The following is a 17,583-nucleotide window of genomic DNA, read 5'->3' as shown; positions in this document are numbered from 1 at the left end:
TAAAAAAAAGAAGAAAGAAAGTATTTCTCTCTGGCAATATTGCATTTAAACACACCTGTTCTATCAAAGATATTGAGCACTCTTTGATTACGATGTACCATTTACCAAATATGATATTGTATTATTTCTATTATAAATCCTTGCAGCAGCACCAAGTAGATTTTTTTTAATATAAAATAGCATAACAAAAATAATGATGTTGTTTTACTCTGGGCAACACGGTTATTAATAGGGCTAGAACAACAGAATATTCTTCGTTGTTTTTACTCTCGAGTATATATCTGACACAGTTAGATACAATCAACTGAGAACCACATCACTCGACATAAAAACATATAATATGTCAATGGATATATGCCCGAGAATCAAAACAAGGAAAAGAATATGCTGTTGTCTTAGCCTTAGTTATTAAACATACCTGCTCTATCCATGATATTGAGCATTTTGGATTGACTAATGTTTACCACTTTATATCATAGATTATTAGATAAAACCTTTTTTTAATCGTCATATGAACATTAAAGTTCTGAATTTTTGAGATGAGGGTTGATTATATTACTTTTATTGGTCGGATTATTGTTCTCATCTTGAGTGTTATTTATGCAACGTTTCGGTTGGATTGGCCTTTGACCGTCCTCAGGCATGTTGGTTGTTCTTTTCCAAATAACAATCCAACATGCCTGAGGACGGTCGAAGGCCAATCCGACCGAAACATTTCACAAATAACACTCAAGATAAGAACAATACTTCGACCAATACAAGCAATATAAACAGAAAAAACGTTATTTACTACAATACTGAGTGACCCATTTGGATAATATATTTATGATTATATCTATAAAAGATGTACGGCGCAATCACGTTGACACACTGGTTCTTGTCAGATCACCAAACATTGAGCCTGGCCAGTACCAGATAGGTGACTATTTGGGAAGGTTAGGTGCTGTATGTACCTTCTGAGAAGGTTGAGCGTGGGGCCAGCACCCTCACCCTGAAAAAAGAACTCCACGCTACAAAAGCCTCTACAAAGTTGTGGATGGCCTATACCCGTCCAGGGGCTCAAGGCGATGGATGGATTGATGGATAGATATCTATAAAAGTGAGAATGTGCGTGCGTCTGTGCGAAGACAACTCTCAACGTATATACTCAACAAATTTTTGATCTACGGACTTGAAATTTGATATGTAGGGTATTCAAAAATGTGAAAAACTTTTTTTAATGGTTTTCATCCGGAAAAAAAGGGTTGTTAAGGAGAAAATTAAAAAAAATAGTACTTGGGGGGAGGGGTATCGGATTTTTATGTTTGTCAACTCCTTCATGACTACACATGCGTGAATCGTTTACATGATAGCTTCCTTATGTTAAGAAAACACTTTTTAAAAGATCGCAGTAAGCTGGCCTAATGGTTATCATACTTGATTCACTGTCTTTAGGTTTTGGTTTCAATCTCAGCTCGAGTATTTTTTTTTTTTTACTTATAAGAAGTGAACTGTTTAAAAACATACATAATACTCACATAAACAAGTCTTGGTTTCTTTTTGTCTTTTTTTTTTTCACTATATTGTGTACAATATAACAATTAATAGAAGATTGCCCCTAATAATAATAAATGCGAAACCTGTATAAAATTAAATATCATATTTATGCATATTTTATGACTGGGCTATGCTGGGTGACCCTCTAATCTATATATATAAAAGGCAAAACGTGTGTGATCATCTCGTGTATGTCTTCAAAAGGCTTCTTTCGCACGCGCTCCCGGGGTCGTTACTATCGCTTAAAACTGTGTATATACGTCCTATATCATAATATCTAGGAATTAGGAAAGCGCGTAGCGTATAGATTTATTTACGTCGATTTTTACAAAATTATTGTTATTTTGGCTTCTCGCGTGTTGATTGGGCTTTTTAGTATAAATAAAATGAAATTAAACTCAAACGGACGTGTTCGCGCGGCAATGCGCCAGGAACAGACGCTTACGCTGCGTGACTTCTATTTGACCTTCTTAATTAGGTCAAATGGAAGCAGCAAAGTTAACTTTTATTACGCACGCCGGTTTTTATAGTTGATAAATAAATTCAAACACGTCTACGCTGTATGTCGTGGTGGCCCAATGGTAACATCGCACGTTTTTTTTTTTTTTTTTCACACATTAATTTCCAACTCAAGGGTACGGGTTCGATTCTCATACTCACCTACCAAAACATTTTTTTATTATTATTTAACCCCCCCCCCCGCCCCCTGGAGTTTTGATTTACCTCAAGACACCCGGGCATCGCCGGGTACCCCCCACTAATGATTATATAAAACTCAGCGTCTGTTTGCATGATGTTTGTGTGTTCCTTCTATAAATATAAAAGCGAAAATGTGTGTGTGTGTGTTCGCTTTTTGTGTATGTCTGCGAAAGGCTTTTTTCACAGGCCTTCTAGGTAGGCTCGCTCATACTTAAAACTTTTTATATCGTGTCTAAATCATAATAACTATGACTTAACAACGGGGGTCATGTGTGTATTTAATTAGCCCGAATTTTATCAGCTCGCCGCGTCTTCGAAACGTGAAAGCGAATGATCTGGCTTGCAGTGCAAAACTAGGTCAGACACCACGCCACTTCCTCGCACCTGTTTATTTCGCTTCATAAACCTTCATATAACGCCTTTATCAGTTCCTCTCCCTCGTGCCTGAGATGGTTAGGTAACTGGCTTTTTTTCCCTTTCATTTCTATCTTCACGTCAGGGCTTCGGGGTTCAATCCTACCTTCCGACCAAAACTTTTTTTTCTTTTACACCTTTTTTTAACACACACCTCCAAACACCCGGGAAATGCTGGGTAGCCCCTGCTAGTATGTAAATAAAAGAGAATAAACATAAAATCAAAAATTGTATTCTTCTATAAAAATCTACCAGAGAAAACAATGGAGGTATTACTACATGCTTCCCCTGAGAGGACTATGAGATAATTAAACTTTAAATATAACTTCACTTTGCCCGGGTGTAAAATTCACTTAAAAATGATATTTTTAATTTGTCCAGATTTCGTATATATTATTATAGTCATGATTTCAAAAGTAAAAAAAAAAAAAAAGTATTTGGGTACCATCAGCTAAAATCGAAACCAAAACTATAGCATTCAAAGCTGGTGATGTTACCACTGTACCAACATGACACGCATATGAACTGATTAAAAATTTAAAATAAACGAAGATGAATGTATAAAATGTATTATGATTTTTTTCAATTTTGACCCATTTTTGACCTCTTAAATCCTATTTCAACTGGCTAAAATTTTTATTGTATATTTTTTTTAATAATATCCTTTTATATTTTATTTTTATAAATTGCTTCTGAATATGAAATACTGAAGAACAATAAAAAGTAAAAAAACTAATTTGCCTTCTCACTGTTTCGGTAGCAGCCATGCTGGAAGTTAGGAAGTACATTAGCTGACTATAACCCATTTTTTATCAGTTGGAATACTATAGTAATGTGGAGGTTGTATTTTGTTCAGACAAGTTTATTTTCTTGTATTTATAAATTAAAAATAGTGCTAATGTTCTCATAACCATATAAATTCTCACACTACATTAGCCTGCTACTTGGATAGGTATATTTCATTTTGATCGACATGGATACAATGAGATTGTGAACATATGTGTTAGATAGCGAAGGAGGAGAGCAGAGGGAGCATGCTTTAAAAGGAGGTAGGGGAGCCTAAAAGTGGAAGACTTGAAATCACATCACTTCTGTCGAAGAGCAATTCCACCTCTCTACTTAAGTTCATTTACACGTGCAAAAAAATCAAGGCCAAAACAACCAGGCATAGTGTACAATCGTTTCAGAGATGACATCAAGTTTATTTAAATAAGTTGTGGAACTCTCTTCCTGCTCACTGTTTTCCTTCTACTTACAGCCTTGGGCTTTTCAGGACTAAGTTCAATAGGCATCCCCATTCTTTGCAATAATCAGCTTTCGTTCTTGTTAGCTCATTACATTAAGTGGATTCATGCCTTGTCTCAAGCAATTTCCATTAAAAAAAAAATATACATGTGTATGTGACATATTATGCTACATTTGAACTAAGTGACCCCTGTTAGTTTGGTCAAACTGTAATTTTCCCCCAAGAGTTCAGAGCAACGAGTATCATAAATTTGAATGTTGTATCTTTGTTTATTTTAATTTCCTTTCTTTTGCAGCCTGTTGGCATAATTTTGTGAAGAAACGTCCTAAGATGGGTGGCCTCTCAGACTTGGTGCTTCCTTCTGTACAGATTCCAGCCCTCGAGTGGAACACACTGCAATGTCCTGCACAGTAAGTGAAATTCTTCTTCACCTTCGCAGATGGTGACTATTTAGGATACCAGGTGCTGTATGTGGGTGATCGCAACATGTTTGCAAGAAAGACCGCAAAACTAATGTTCCTATTTACTTGCCTCCCCACAAGGGCAGAGTTAGACACAAGTTCGGTTTTTAATGTTGGGAAAATCCAGCTCCCCCCCCAAAAAAAAAGGGGCTCTCTGTATAGGAACAAAAATAAAAATTGTCTCAGTCATGAAGAATTTCTTCTTCACTGACCGAGAACAGAAAAGGTGAAGTGTAGCATCAGGACAGATACTACACTGGGATCTTGGCCAGAAGGCCAAGAATTACGGAATATACGAAGGACATTCCATATATATTTTTATTCCGCCCGAATGAATCAGAGAGGATTACAAATTGCATTGTTATGATGACTGAACTTATATACGGCATAATCACATTGACACACCGGTTCTCATTAGATGACCGAAGTTAAGCAATGTTGAGTCTGATCAGGACCAAATGGGTAACCAATTTAGGAATACCAGGAGCTGTATGTAAGAGAACGTCAACACCTCTCTGCAGGAGTTTCAAAATCCTAACATTGTCATTCCTTCTTATGCGTATAAACATGCGACTGAGGGACCACTTGTGAATTTCATAGTCCCATGAAACTTCCCTCTTTGGAGAAAGCTGGTTAAACCTGTCTAGGTTTAGTGCCAGAGTTGACTGAACTTATGCATTCATGACTTGAAACTTTCATCTCTCTGTTGCCGATATTGATGGTGTGAGATTAAGAAAGCAACCCCTGTCATGTACATGCATCGGAAGCAGAGATGCATCATGAACTTGTTCCATGCAGAAAGAATTAAACCGATCAACATTCACCGGCACCTTTTGAACATTTATGAAGCTGATTAGGAGATGGGTTTGTTGATTTCAGAGTGGCAACAGATGTGACAAAGCATGCTTTGGACTTCTCCAACTGAGGCATCAAAAGAGGCTGGCAAAAATGCATTGAGAATGGTGGTGACTATGTAGAAAAATAAATTCTGGAGCACAAAAGGTTGCTCGTTTTAACGGTACTACTTTCTTCTTTGTAGCTCTTCAATGTTTTAGTTTTTGAATTAAAAAAATAGGAGGCCTTTCTGTTGGAACGACTGTTATACATGTGACTGGGGACCACTTAAATTTACCCTAGAAGCTTCCTCCTGTTGTAGAAGATTGCCTTCTTTCCAGCTGACCACAATCTGATTGTCTTCAAGTCCAATGTAAACAAGTTCTTGATGAACCGTCCCCACTAAGTAATCCAATTTACAAAATTCCCACTATTTATGTTTACTATGCTATAATTACATTAACTAATGTATACCCATTAACCCTTATCCTCGAGTGGCCTCCAGGCCTTGCTAAGTGGTGATTCCTCTGTAAAAAAAAAAAGAAAAAAAAAGAAGCCTATTATATATATGTAAGTTGTCATTACCCTGAAATCAACAAACCCATCTCCCAAGGGTGCATGCCACACTAATACCATAGCAGAGCAGAAAGTAGACCTTAGATTTACTTTTGGCAGCCTCATTTTGTCTTATAGAGCAATGTTTTTGTCAAAGGGGGAAGAATTGCTGTTTTCTGGGTCGGAATCTATCCATATAACATAATTGGCTAGATTTTGACATTCATGTAATATATAAATTTTTGCTCCCTGACAAAGGAGGGATGGACCTTGTAATTCACTCCTGTTCGTCTGTTCATTTGTTTGCACTTTTCTGAATAATCACGCTTTGGGTTTTTAAAAAAGTTTACACAAACATTAGTCATGGTGAAAGTAAATTTTTGCCAGAACCGATTTTCCAAGATAACTCTAGTTTCCTCCAGGTGTCATCGTAGGGGTAAAATTGCCCCCAAATCGTTCATCCGGTTATTTGTTCACACTTTTCGCAGTAACCATGCCCCATGCCTTAGATTATTTTAAATTTTGCACAAACATTAGTCATAGTTAAAGTAAATTTTTCACTCGTGGAGGGGGAACCCGTATGCTCAGCTTGTTTTTTCTTTTTTTACATCAAGTGTCTTCATGCCTGTTTGGAACGATTGTACAAAATTTCACTCATATTAAAAAACAAAAAAACAAACTGTATTTGTGACAAAATAAAAATATCAATGAAAAAATGTCAAAAAACAATGGGGCATAACTTAATGCTAATTCATAATATCATATTCCAAATATGATATACATTGATCAAGTGGTTTTATTTTTATAAAGAAAATAATTTTTAAATGATTAATAACAATTAGTAGGCGTTACAACATAAATCTCTCAAGTTTGAATTATTGAGTTATCTCTCTTTTGTTTATTTTTTAAAAAAATTGTTTTCAAAATGGTGGACAAGACAGCCACTCTTCTGTTGCTCATGAAATTTGATTTTTGGTCTCCTGATTTATCGGAGAGAGACTATGTTTTCAGTGGCATCTGTGCATCCGTCCGTTATTCTGGACAATTGCCAGATAACCGTCCATTAGTTTTTCCTGAAATTTTGCCATAAATTGTATTTCATTTAGTAGATGTGTACAGTTGTAAAAAAAATTTTTATTGCAAAAATTCCCGTTGAGTCCGCAGGAGCTCAAAAGAGATCAAAAATGCCCTAAAATGGCCCAAAATGGCACATTGACTCATTCATTAGATTTTTCTGAAACTTGGCCAAAATGTGGAACCCATTGTTCTTAATATAAATCCAGTATGGGTGACCCTGGCAAAATTCTGGTTTGCATCCTTCTGGGACTTTTAGAGCTAAAAAACATGCCTTTTTGGAGCTCTTTTTTCATATTACTCAAAAACTTGATATGTATGTCTATATAGTGGTTTTCCATGGTGCTGAATTCAAATATACATATCTTAAGGCGTGAAACTGCACCATTTGTCCATTTTCACTGGGATTCAGCGTTCCCAGGAGCTCAAAAGGGGTCACAAATGCCCTAAAATTGCAAGAAATGACACTTTTTATCTCATAACTTTTGCCCTATCCATTAGATTTTTCTGAAACTTGGCGAAAATGTGAAGGCAACGTTGGCCATTAAAACTTCTCACATTCATCATTTCTTCACTATTTTTTGTGGCGTCATCTCACATGCAGCACCAGAAGGGGACCACGCATGCACAGCTTGTTTAATATAAGGGGAATTCTGGACATGAACCAACAATTTTTACTCAAACTTTTGCAATCTTAAAAATGGGAGTCCTTTTTCTTTTTGTTCTTTGTAATTAAAAAAACAACTCTTTTTTTTGTTTTCAGGCAGGACCAAGAGGATATCAAACTGATTCCTATTGCCTACAACTTTAATCTGAAAATTGTTGTGGCGCCTCCTGTGGTTTATAGCAGACCAGAAGATCCCGAGCAAAAAAGCCAAGTAAGTTGACAAGACTTTATCAAAAACTAGCAAGGAAACCCAATGTTGTCCAGGATTGAATGATGATCAACAAATGTTTCACCCTCCACTATTTTATTGTCATTGAAATTGGTGAAATCGCCTGCTTTTTAATCAAATTGATTGATTGCCTGCTCTAGTTAGGGACCCACTGCAGTGCACTGGGAGGAAGCTTCACATTTTTCCCCACAGTGACTTAATTCACAATACATTGTAATTTACATTGCACTGAAGAGAACCTACTGTTGATTTTATAAAATTATTTTTATATAATGGCTTGAATTAAAGTTTAAAATGCAAAATCAAGTATCATGCTTCAATTGTGCTCTAAAAAGAAACATTGATTTTGAACACGCCCCTGTCATATCAAAGAACCTACTGTTGATTTTATATGCCAAACATTTTTACTTGTGCTATGATAATGGCTTGAATTAAAGTTTAAAATGCAAAAGTCAAGTATCATGTTTGAATTTTGTTCTAAACTTTTGATTTTATATGACTGACCTTTCTGCTTGTGCGGTGATAAAACTTCTCAAAAGCACTGGTGATGTTAGGCTAGGCTGTATAAGGCTTTAACTTTAGTCGCAATTGTTGGTTCCTTGTTTCATTGGATTTTTCGATTATCAATGCTTTTTTTTTTGCGTCCTTTCTGTCCAGCATGGAGTATAGAGCTGCCTTTCCCCTGGGTATGTTCTTTTGAGGATATAGGTGGTAGAAACGTTGTGTTTATGGATGGTGTTTGGCAGAATTCTAGGGCATTTTTTGTCTATTGTAAGCGTAGGCTGCCCAGTTTGTTTTGCGTAAATTCCATCGAGGCACTGAGAGGGCGGTGGTGGCTGTTAGGGAAGTCACTAAGAATTTCTCTTGTCATTTGATTATCATTTTTTGGTAGTGAAGACAAGATCGGGGAATATTCTTTCTGCCATCTCTCTCTTTTTTTTTTTTTTTTATATACTCATGTTCACCCCTAACAAGGCATATACTGTTTGGGACCATGCCTCGAAAAGATTAACAAGATGTTGGTTTATGTTACATTTAAACTTCTGCATATCAGTACAGCCAGGAAATCAGGTAGCAGGAAGGGAATTCCAAAGTCTAGCTGTTCAAGGGAAGAAACAGAATAGAAAGCCTTCTGGCATTTAGGGACCTCAACAGTGAAGGGGTGAGATTTTGTTGCTAAGTGGATTTGTCGGGGATATGTATGTTGAGGAGGCACAAGTGTAACAAGTTCATCAGAGCACGTTCCATTAAAATATTTGTAAAACAGGCACAAAAATGCAACATTGTGGTGATTGGACAGAGGTTGGAGCTTAGTTGACAAAGTCGGATACATTAGATTGAAAATTCTATTTTCGATCTTATCCAAGAGGGAGAGGCTTGTTGTAGATGCACCAGCCCAGATGTGGCAACAATACTCCATGCATGGGTGAATGGTAGCCTTGTAGAGGTACAAGATACTCTCAGGTGTAAGTAGTCTTCTAGCTCGATATAGGGAACCCACCTTCTTTGCAGCAGCTTTTGCAATGTCCTCAATGTATTTGTTCCTGTTCATATTGCTTACAAATATTAGGCCGAGGAGATTAACGGATGAATTCTCAGGTAGGATGTTATTTGTCATGGATATTGGTGGTTGGAGCGGCGTCTTGTGATTGTTAAAGGAGAGCAGCTTAGTCTTACGAGCATTTAATGTTACCATCCATTTGCAGCCCCATTACACTATGGTCTGAAGGTCATTTTTAATGATTCTATCATTGTCTTAGATTTATGTACATCTATTTTTCCCTCATGCATGTTATAGAGCGTTGTGTTATCAGCAAATATTCCCATCTCGGAGTATTAATGCTGGAGTCCCTCAGGGGGCCATCCTGGGCCCAACTCTTTTCCTGATCTACATTAATGATTTTCCAAATCACATCCTTACATCATTTGTAGGCATTTATGCTGATGACACTACCATTTATGGTAACACATCTAAGATAGTAAACGACCGAGTTCTCTCCGATTATCTCTCATCTGATCTTGAGCACGTTGTACAATGGGGAAAGGAGTGGCTGGTTACTTTTAATGCATCTAAAACCAAGCTTCTATCTTTACATCATCAATGTTCTCATCCCCATCTGGCATCAATTAAAATGAATGGCTCGTGTCTTGGGGAGACCTCAAGTTTTGACAAGCTTCTGGGCTTGACTTTTACTCCTGATCTTAAGTGGAATACGTACATCAAATCTATTGCCAAGGCCGCTGGAAAAATGGTCGGATTTTTCTATCAATCCAGTAGATATCTCACTGCTGATGCAATCCTCTATCTATATAAGAACCATGTACATCCAAGGATGGAATACTGTTGCCACATCTGGGCAGGAGCTGCTAGAAAGGACTTGTCCTGCCTTGATAGAGTTCGTTCAAAATGGACTTCGTAGCCTCGTATGAGATGTCCTTTTCTCTTCGCAGCAATCTCTATCTCACAGAAGAGATGTTGCGAGTTTGTCTCTGCTTTATCATTGTTTTCATGGAAAATGATTGACTGAGCTTCAATCTATGGTCCCCCCTCACCAAACTTTCACAAGAAACACTCGTCTAGCTGAAAACACTATCAATAATTACCCTCACTCTTTATCTGTGCCTAAACCTAAACGTAGATTCCATGAACAAAGCTTCTTTCTTAGAACTGCACGCCTGTGGAATTGTCTTCCGTTTTCCTGCTTTCCAGCTGACTACAATATGGTTTTCTTCAAGTCCAACGTAAACAAGTTTCTGATGAGCCGTTCCACTTAAGTTGACAAATTTACCGAATTTCCATTACTAACAATTACTATATTGTTCTTTTGACTACTGTACACTCTTTTACCCTTATCCTTGAGTGGCCTCTCGGCCTTGATAAGTGGGGACGCCTATGTAAAAAAAAAAACAAAACAAAAAATGTTGCTAGTGTGAATTGTGGTCACCAAGATCAATCACCCTTTCAAGGTCATGATGCCATATTTGGCATGGTTTTGTTTGTTGATGATTAGATAGCCAGGAATTGTAAATCTCGATGGTGGAGATTTGTCAGTTTAGTAGGGTTCTATGCTGTTCTTCCTCAGTAGTTCTCCTAGATAGTCACATTCAATGATGAGGGACATTATTTTCATTTGTGCTGCGCGCTCTTGTTAGTATTATATACTTTTCTTTCTTATTTTAATTGTCCTATTGTCTGCTGGTCCTGGATATGACCTTAAACTATATCCATTGGTGACGCCCAGCTTGCGGGCTGTGGGGAGTGTGGAGCCACCCTTTAATTACCATTGCTCCCAGGTCCACTCTGACTCGGAGTGGTAGTACCTGTTAGGGTCCCAACTATGTGTTAAATAGAAACCGACTTGAAAACAACAAATATATTCTATTAAAAAATTTTCTTCAAAATCTTTGGCTTCGGCATTAAATAACCCGAAAAGGGTTGATATGCCATAAAACAAAAACAACCAACCAATTATATAGAGTTGAATACACGATCTAACCGTACAAATAGCAAAATCCCACCCACTCACTGTTGGGGTCCTTAGATGCCGGAAAGTCTCCTACTCTAATAGTTTCTTCTCTAGGACTACTAAACCTTGAAATTCCCTCCCTGTTTCCTGTTTCCCTGACTATACTGCTAAACGGAAGTTTAAATGTAATGTGAACAAACATGTCGTTACTCAACTTATGACACTCCCTGTTATGTCATTTTCCTTTCTTTCTTTAAAGGTTGACTTGTTGGTTTGCGGAGCAGCCTTGGAAATGAATGTGACCAGTGACATGGATTTCTTTGTCAGTATCAATCAAGTGTTGTTATTGCAGCAAGTCTTTCAGAAGAATATTGCTTGCTTTTTTGATATGGACATTGACGGGGATACTTCTCAAACATCGGAAACTCTTGACAGACTTGGCAGCATCTACCCTGAAAGTGCACAGGTGGCCGACAGCGGTCTAGGCAGTGAAATCTCTGCCACCATCAACTGCAAGATTGCTGGGAATCGAGGACCAAAACCTGCAGTTCAACCTACAGCACCCTTGCTTTCCACATCGACCCCATTCTGTTCCAAAGACATTGTTTCTTCAACTGCTGCATTTATCCCCTTCGAGATCCTCTTGACTGCGGGGCGTATATCCTGCATGTTCTATACTCACACGTTCAATGTGCCCCCAAGTGCGACACCTGCAGTTTCAATGCTGGCCCCACCTCCGCCTCCAACTCCCAGAAGCTTAGTAAGTGGTGAGAATTTGCTTGGTTCCGGCGTAATGCCTTTTAATCTGCTGACCACGGTTTATAGGGAACACGGACATATATCTCTCGGTTCCGACTGCAGTACAGAGCAGTTGTCAGCCAGTGATACTGGATCCTCCTCGGATTTCAACCAGACCCCACACATAGTGCCTTATCTTTATTTATATTTCTCTCAGCCGCACACTGTAGTGACGATACAGCCGGAAACACAAAAGTTTGAAATGTCTTACTATGACGTCATGGTTAAAGGACCACCCTCTGGTTATACACTTCCGGGTATGTACATATTTTGGTTTTAATTGTTAAGATAACGAATGTTTAATGTTTCTGAGATTTTGAGTTGATATTTTGTGTTATTTGAACTAGTGTTGTGATTGTGTTATTTCTCATGTAACCGCCAACCTTCTTCAGTTGGTGCTACCAGATCAGGTTATCTGAAGATATTGGCTTCCTGACACGAAATACACCTAACATTGCTTTTTTTTTTTCTACTTCCTTTTGCAAAACCTAATTATGTTCTGCAAAACCAAAAAAAAAATACTAACCTAGATTTAAAACAGATCAAGAAACCAAATATCCAGGCCAAATAGAGCACACACAAAGGACCAGGTCAACCAGAGGTCAAATAGGTCTTTGTCTGATAAATGCATGCTCATTGGCTGATAGGAAGGGCGCGGTAGATACTAGAAAGCTGATTGGCTAACTAAAATCTCAATAGAAGATGCGCATATAAAAACGACAAACAACCACAGAATTCGCGTATAAGCCTGAAGAGTCCTAGAGTGGATGAAATGCGGAACATTCAGTGTAGCTTAATAGCCATCTATATTTTATAAATTACTAACTAGCTCTACCTACGTATTGAGCACTTTTGAAGTAAATAATTAAAGTTTACACATAAATCTATACTTTCGTATATTAATTTTATGTGAGTAAATTAAGTAGTTATATATATGTATGTATATATATATATATATATATGCATAGCGAGAGAGAGAGAAGAGCAGAGAGTGATGGATAGATAATTGCACAAGCAGTCAGGCATGATGTTGCCCATGATCATATTAGGATCAGGAAAATATAATAAATCAAATATATTCTTGGCATCTAAATTAATCAAATTACATATCTTTCAATCGAATCGATTGATTGCCTACTCTAGATGGAAGACTCACCAGGATACAACAGTAGAGACCTCCACATGTATTAGTTCCCAATACTCTGTAGTCTAAATTACACTGTAGAGAACCTACGGTTGATTTTATTAAATTAATTTATACAATGACTTAAATAAAAAATTATAGCAACAGTAAAATTGTGCTAGAAACAGAAGAATCCACGCCCCTTACTTATCAAAGTACCTACCGTTAATCTTATACGCTGCGGTAAAAAAAAATATCTAAAAGGCACTTGTGATGTTACGATGTAGAAAAGTGTTACTTTTAGTCACAATGGTACTGCTCTTTCTTTAATCGGATTTTTTCCATAATCGAATTTCGGTACATGATGGGGACAGTCTGATACAAAATTTTCTGTCAGACACATAAAGTGCATTTGTGTGTAAATTTTTCAAAATGTGCCGCAGCTGTTTCCGACTCCATGAGAACAAACTCACACACAGACAATGTGTGTATATATATATATATATATATATATATATATATATATATATATATATTCTCTTGAATTTTTGTTTGAATTTAAAAATTTTTTTTTATTTTGTAGTTGAAGACAATAAACTGTTACCAGAATATGCAGACTTCAATGAGTACTGGATTGAAACACGAGCTGGTCAACCCCACCCCAAAACAGGAGTACCCCCCAGTTTCTTTACGCTTCGAATAACAGATTTTCTCAATAAACCTGGTAAACTTTCATATTTTCTTGTCTTTAGAAAACCAATAAAAATCTCTTGGTATTTTTATAGAAATGTATGTAGGATTTCCTCTCCAGAAATTTTGCATGCCAATATGATTTTTAAAATTTTTTTATTTTAAGTAATTTTGCAAAAGGATTAATTTTTAGATAAAAATTACCCCCCCCCCCATGTAATTCTCACTGCCAGGGCCTTTAGCTTAGCAATGTGATTGATATGTTTTAAAAGAAACTGTGTTATATGGACAACTATTCTCATTTTTGTTGTCATGTTCTCAATGTTTTGGCTGGTGTAATCTCCAACCTTCTTTGGGTGCATCTTTTCAACATTGGGAATCTAATTTTCATGCAAAACTCAATCATTTTCTGCAAAAACAAAAAGCAATTATCTCTTTTTCTTTGTTTTTTCTACCTTTTTTTCTCTCTGCCATAGTTGGCAATCTTTGACAACCCTTTGTGACCTGGTTGAACTAATTCGTTTAGTTGTAAATAAATGAACATAAAAACATAAATAAAGTGGAAAATCATTTGTATGTATTAGTTCAGTATCTGCGTAGATGCCAGATACCTCCAAATTGCAACTGTCCATTGCTTACATTCAGTATGCCGCCATCTAAAATTAACAATAAATATTTTTTTAATCATCAACATCATAATTCAGGTCATAATGGCTTAAGGATATGATCCATGTGCCTGAGCAGTCCATAATCCGGGAAAGTGGCTATGTGTATGCCAATACTCCACATTTACTTGGGTTAGAGGATTAGTTGGAGAGGCGCAATCTGATCAATCGGCTGGTTATGTCAAGCCCCACCATATAAAACCCGCAACTTCCTACTTTAAGCAATTAAAATTCCTATTCTCCAACCCCCACTAATAACTACTAATAATTACTCCACCCTCAAAAAACGGTGGCTGAAAATCAATTGGTTATTTGATTTATTAAATAATCTGAAAAGGGGTTGATATGCCATAAAACAAACCAACCAAACCAAGCATTATGAAAAATATTTTAAAATATCTAACAAAACAAAAATTAAAAACATTTTTACCAAAATGACTGGATGTGGCATTTAAAATAACCCAAAAAGGTTGATATGCCGTCAAACAAAACAATCAAACATGTAAAATCGCTAAAAGAATCCAAATTATTTACAAGGAAGCAAATTATTTTAAAATGTAAAAGATACCAATAAAAATAATTTAAACCATTTTTCTAAAATAGATTCTTCACTGAGTTTGGTTTGGTTGTTTTTTGTTTTACGGCATATCAACTCTTTTCAGGTTATTTAAATAAAGAAATTTTTTTTAATAGAATATACTTTTTTTCAAGTCGTTTTCTATTCAACCCATAGTTGGGACCTTAACAGGTACTACCACTCCATGTCAGAGTGGACCTGGGGGCAGTGGTAATTAAAGGCTGGCTCCACACTCCCCAAAGCCCGCAAGCTGGGGCCTTACCATCGGATATAGTTTAAAGTCATATCCAGGACCCCCATTGAGGGACTTTTACCCTCTGCAGGGGGGCAGTCACTAAGATATTCAATTTTATTTCCGTCATATGAAATGAAGAAAATCTACTTCAAAAATGAATTCCGCTTTTTTATGTCCAGTTTACTTTATAGACTTAACAGATAACAGATGCCTAGTGACCGCAAATGGAGTGGGAAGAAAAATTTAATGGTGTCTTTAGCTTACTTGAAAAATATAACCTTTATTGAAACTTATTTGAATGTTCTCACTAGTAATAATATAGATTTCAACAACAAACAAATATTGGCTTATACATACATTAAAAAAAAAGTTTCCTTTAGTTTTGACTTACTATGGATACCCACTGTAAGGGTGCCTGCACGTGAAATTTTTGTGGCAAGAGTTTCACAATCTCCAACCACACCTCTCCTGATTCGACATTGTTGAATACCAGTGGCAAGTGGAGGTTCAGGACAACTGGAAACAATGCCGAGATAAGCGGAAAGCACATACAGCGCCTAGAATTCCCAAATGGTCATCCATCTGGTACTAGCCAGGCTCAACATTGCTTAATTTTGGTGATCTGACAAGAACCGGTGTGCCAATGTGATTATGCCATACATATGATAGTTGGTTGTCTCCTAATGATCAAAGTAAAGGATCAGTCCACAAAAATAGTTTTTGTTTATTTTTTTATTTTTAATTTTCTTTACTATCTTATGCTCATTTTGCAATTTGTATTTTCTTTGGTTTATTTGGCTGCTCTTTAGAGATTGTCAGATATTAATAATTAAAAAAAAACACACATGCACAATATTCCAATAGGAAGAAAGATGAGAATATGGCAAGTTAAAATGAAAAAAAACCAAAAAGTTAAAGATGATAATCAGAGAAAATCCCCCCTACCCCCAAAAATGAAACAAGCTACCATCTTAGATTTAACTGTCAGAGCTAAATTAATCAATTTTCAATTGCAAACTGCAAACCAGATAAAACTCCAATAAAATTTGAAAAATTCCTGTTTATAAAATATTGTTAGCTTTAAAATTAAATAAATGTTTATAGATTGCTAGATACTATCATCTTTCTTTCAGCTTGTGTTTCCTTGCAAATGGAACGCCCACTGAAACTGAATGTTAGTCCTGACAAATTGTGCCTCGCACAAGAGATTGTTCAACAGATCCAACAAAGCCTGGGTTTCTCTCCAAACGCACAAGATTCTGCTTCCTCTACCAGTGAGAAGACAAACAAATCGTTCAAAGGTTAGTTGTTTTATACTCCTGCTAACTAAACATATCACAATCTACTGGGTTTAAATAAAAACAAAAGCAACAATCCACTTTGTTCCCCTTTTTCCTTCTTCTCATTTCTCTTTTCTCTTTATCTCTCCCGCTTCCTGACTGTTTTAAAAAAATTTTTTATCAAGGAAAACTGGAAATAAAATTTTCTTTTTTTTTGCAAAGATGTTTTAAAGTATTTTTTGTAAAAAAAAAAAAAAAAAAATATATTTTTTAAATTGTAAGAGAAGGTTTTAAAGATTCATTATGTTGGTACTGTCCATGATTTGGATGTAATAACTATTATATTTTTTTTCCTCTTCCCACAGTTATCTAAAAAGTTGCTTGTGCTCGCATGCCACCATCTCATTGTAATTCAGGGTGCCTCATTGTGATTGGCTGATCAGCGTGTTATCTCAGGCAGCAGTTTTTAAAAAAAAATTTTTTTTTTTTTTACATGGGGGTCACCACTTATCAAGGCCCGGAGGCCATTCAGGGATAAGGGTTATTGCGTGTACAGTAATCAATGAGATAGTATTGTAGTAATAATTAGTATTGGGGGTTTTGATAGAGTGTATTACGTAAGGGGTCAGTTTGTCAGGAGTTTGTTTATGTTGGACTTGAAGACGTCCAAGTTGTAGTCAGGTGGGAAACAGGCAAGCAGCAGAGAGTTCCACTAGCGTGCGGTTCTAAGAAAGAAGCTTTGCTCATGGAATCTACGTTTGGATTTAGGCACAGATAAAGAATGGGGAAAATTATTGACAGTAGTTTCAGCCAGACGGGTGTTTCTTGTGAAAGATTGGGCTGTTTGGCATAATCCAGCTGTATGCATCATGTTCCGATCAAAGCTGAGCGACTGCTGAGATACGTCTGATTCACAACATGCACCTGTATCCATTTTATTTACAAGGAGGCAACACACAGAATGATAAAATTGCATTTATCAGTTTTAGTTCGATATTACTTGAGTTTGTGTGACCCAACTATCATGGACGGA

General features: G+C 36.6%; 1 protein-coding gene across 2 annotated transcripts in view; it reads left to right on the top strand.

Annotated features, from left to right (window-relative positions):
- LOC145293754 (intermembrane lipid transfer protein VPS13B-like) overlaps positions 1–17,583 on the top strand; it is a 260,242-nt gene that overhangs the window by 142,502 nt on the left and 100,157 nt on the right. For both annotated transcript variants that reach the window (XM_080140245.1, XM_080140246.1), the window contains exons 20-24: positions 4,191–4,305; positions 7,583–7,697; positions 11,442–12,237; positions 13,687–13,827; positions 16,404–16,571. In XM_080140245.1, coding sequence (XP_079996371.1) covers positions 4,191–4,305; positions 7,583–7,697; positions 11,442–12,237; positions 13,687–13,827; positions 16,404–16,571 — 1,335 coding nt within the window. The remainder of the gene's footprint in view (positions 1–4,190; positions 4,306–7,582; positions 7,698–11,441; positions 12,238–13,686; positions 13,828–16,403; positions 16,572–17,583) is intronic.

Source organism: Euprymna scolopes, chromosome 15 (genome assembly GCF_053919585.1).
Source record: "Euprymna scolopes isolate OS-2025 chromosome 15, ASM5391958v1, whole genome shotgun sequence".
Lineage (NCBI taxonomy): Eukaryota > Metazoa > Mollusca > Cephalopoda > Sepiida > Sepiolidae > Euprymna > Euprymna scolopes.
This window is presented reverse-complemented; position numbering and strand designations above follow the sequence as displayed.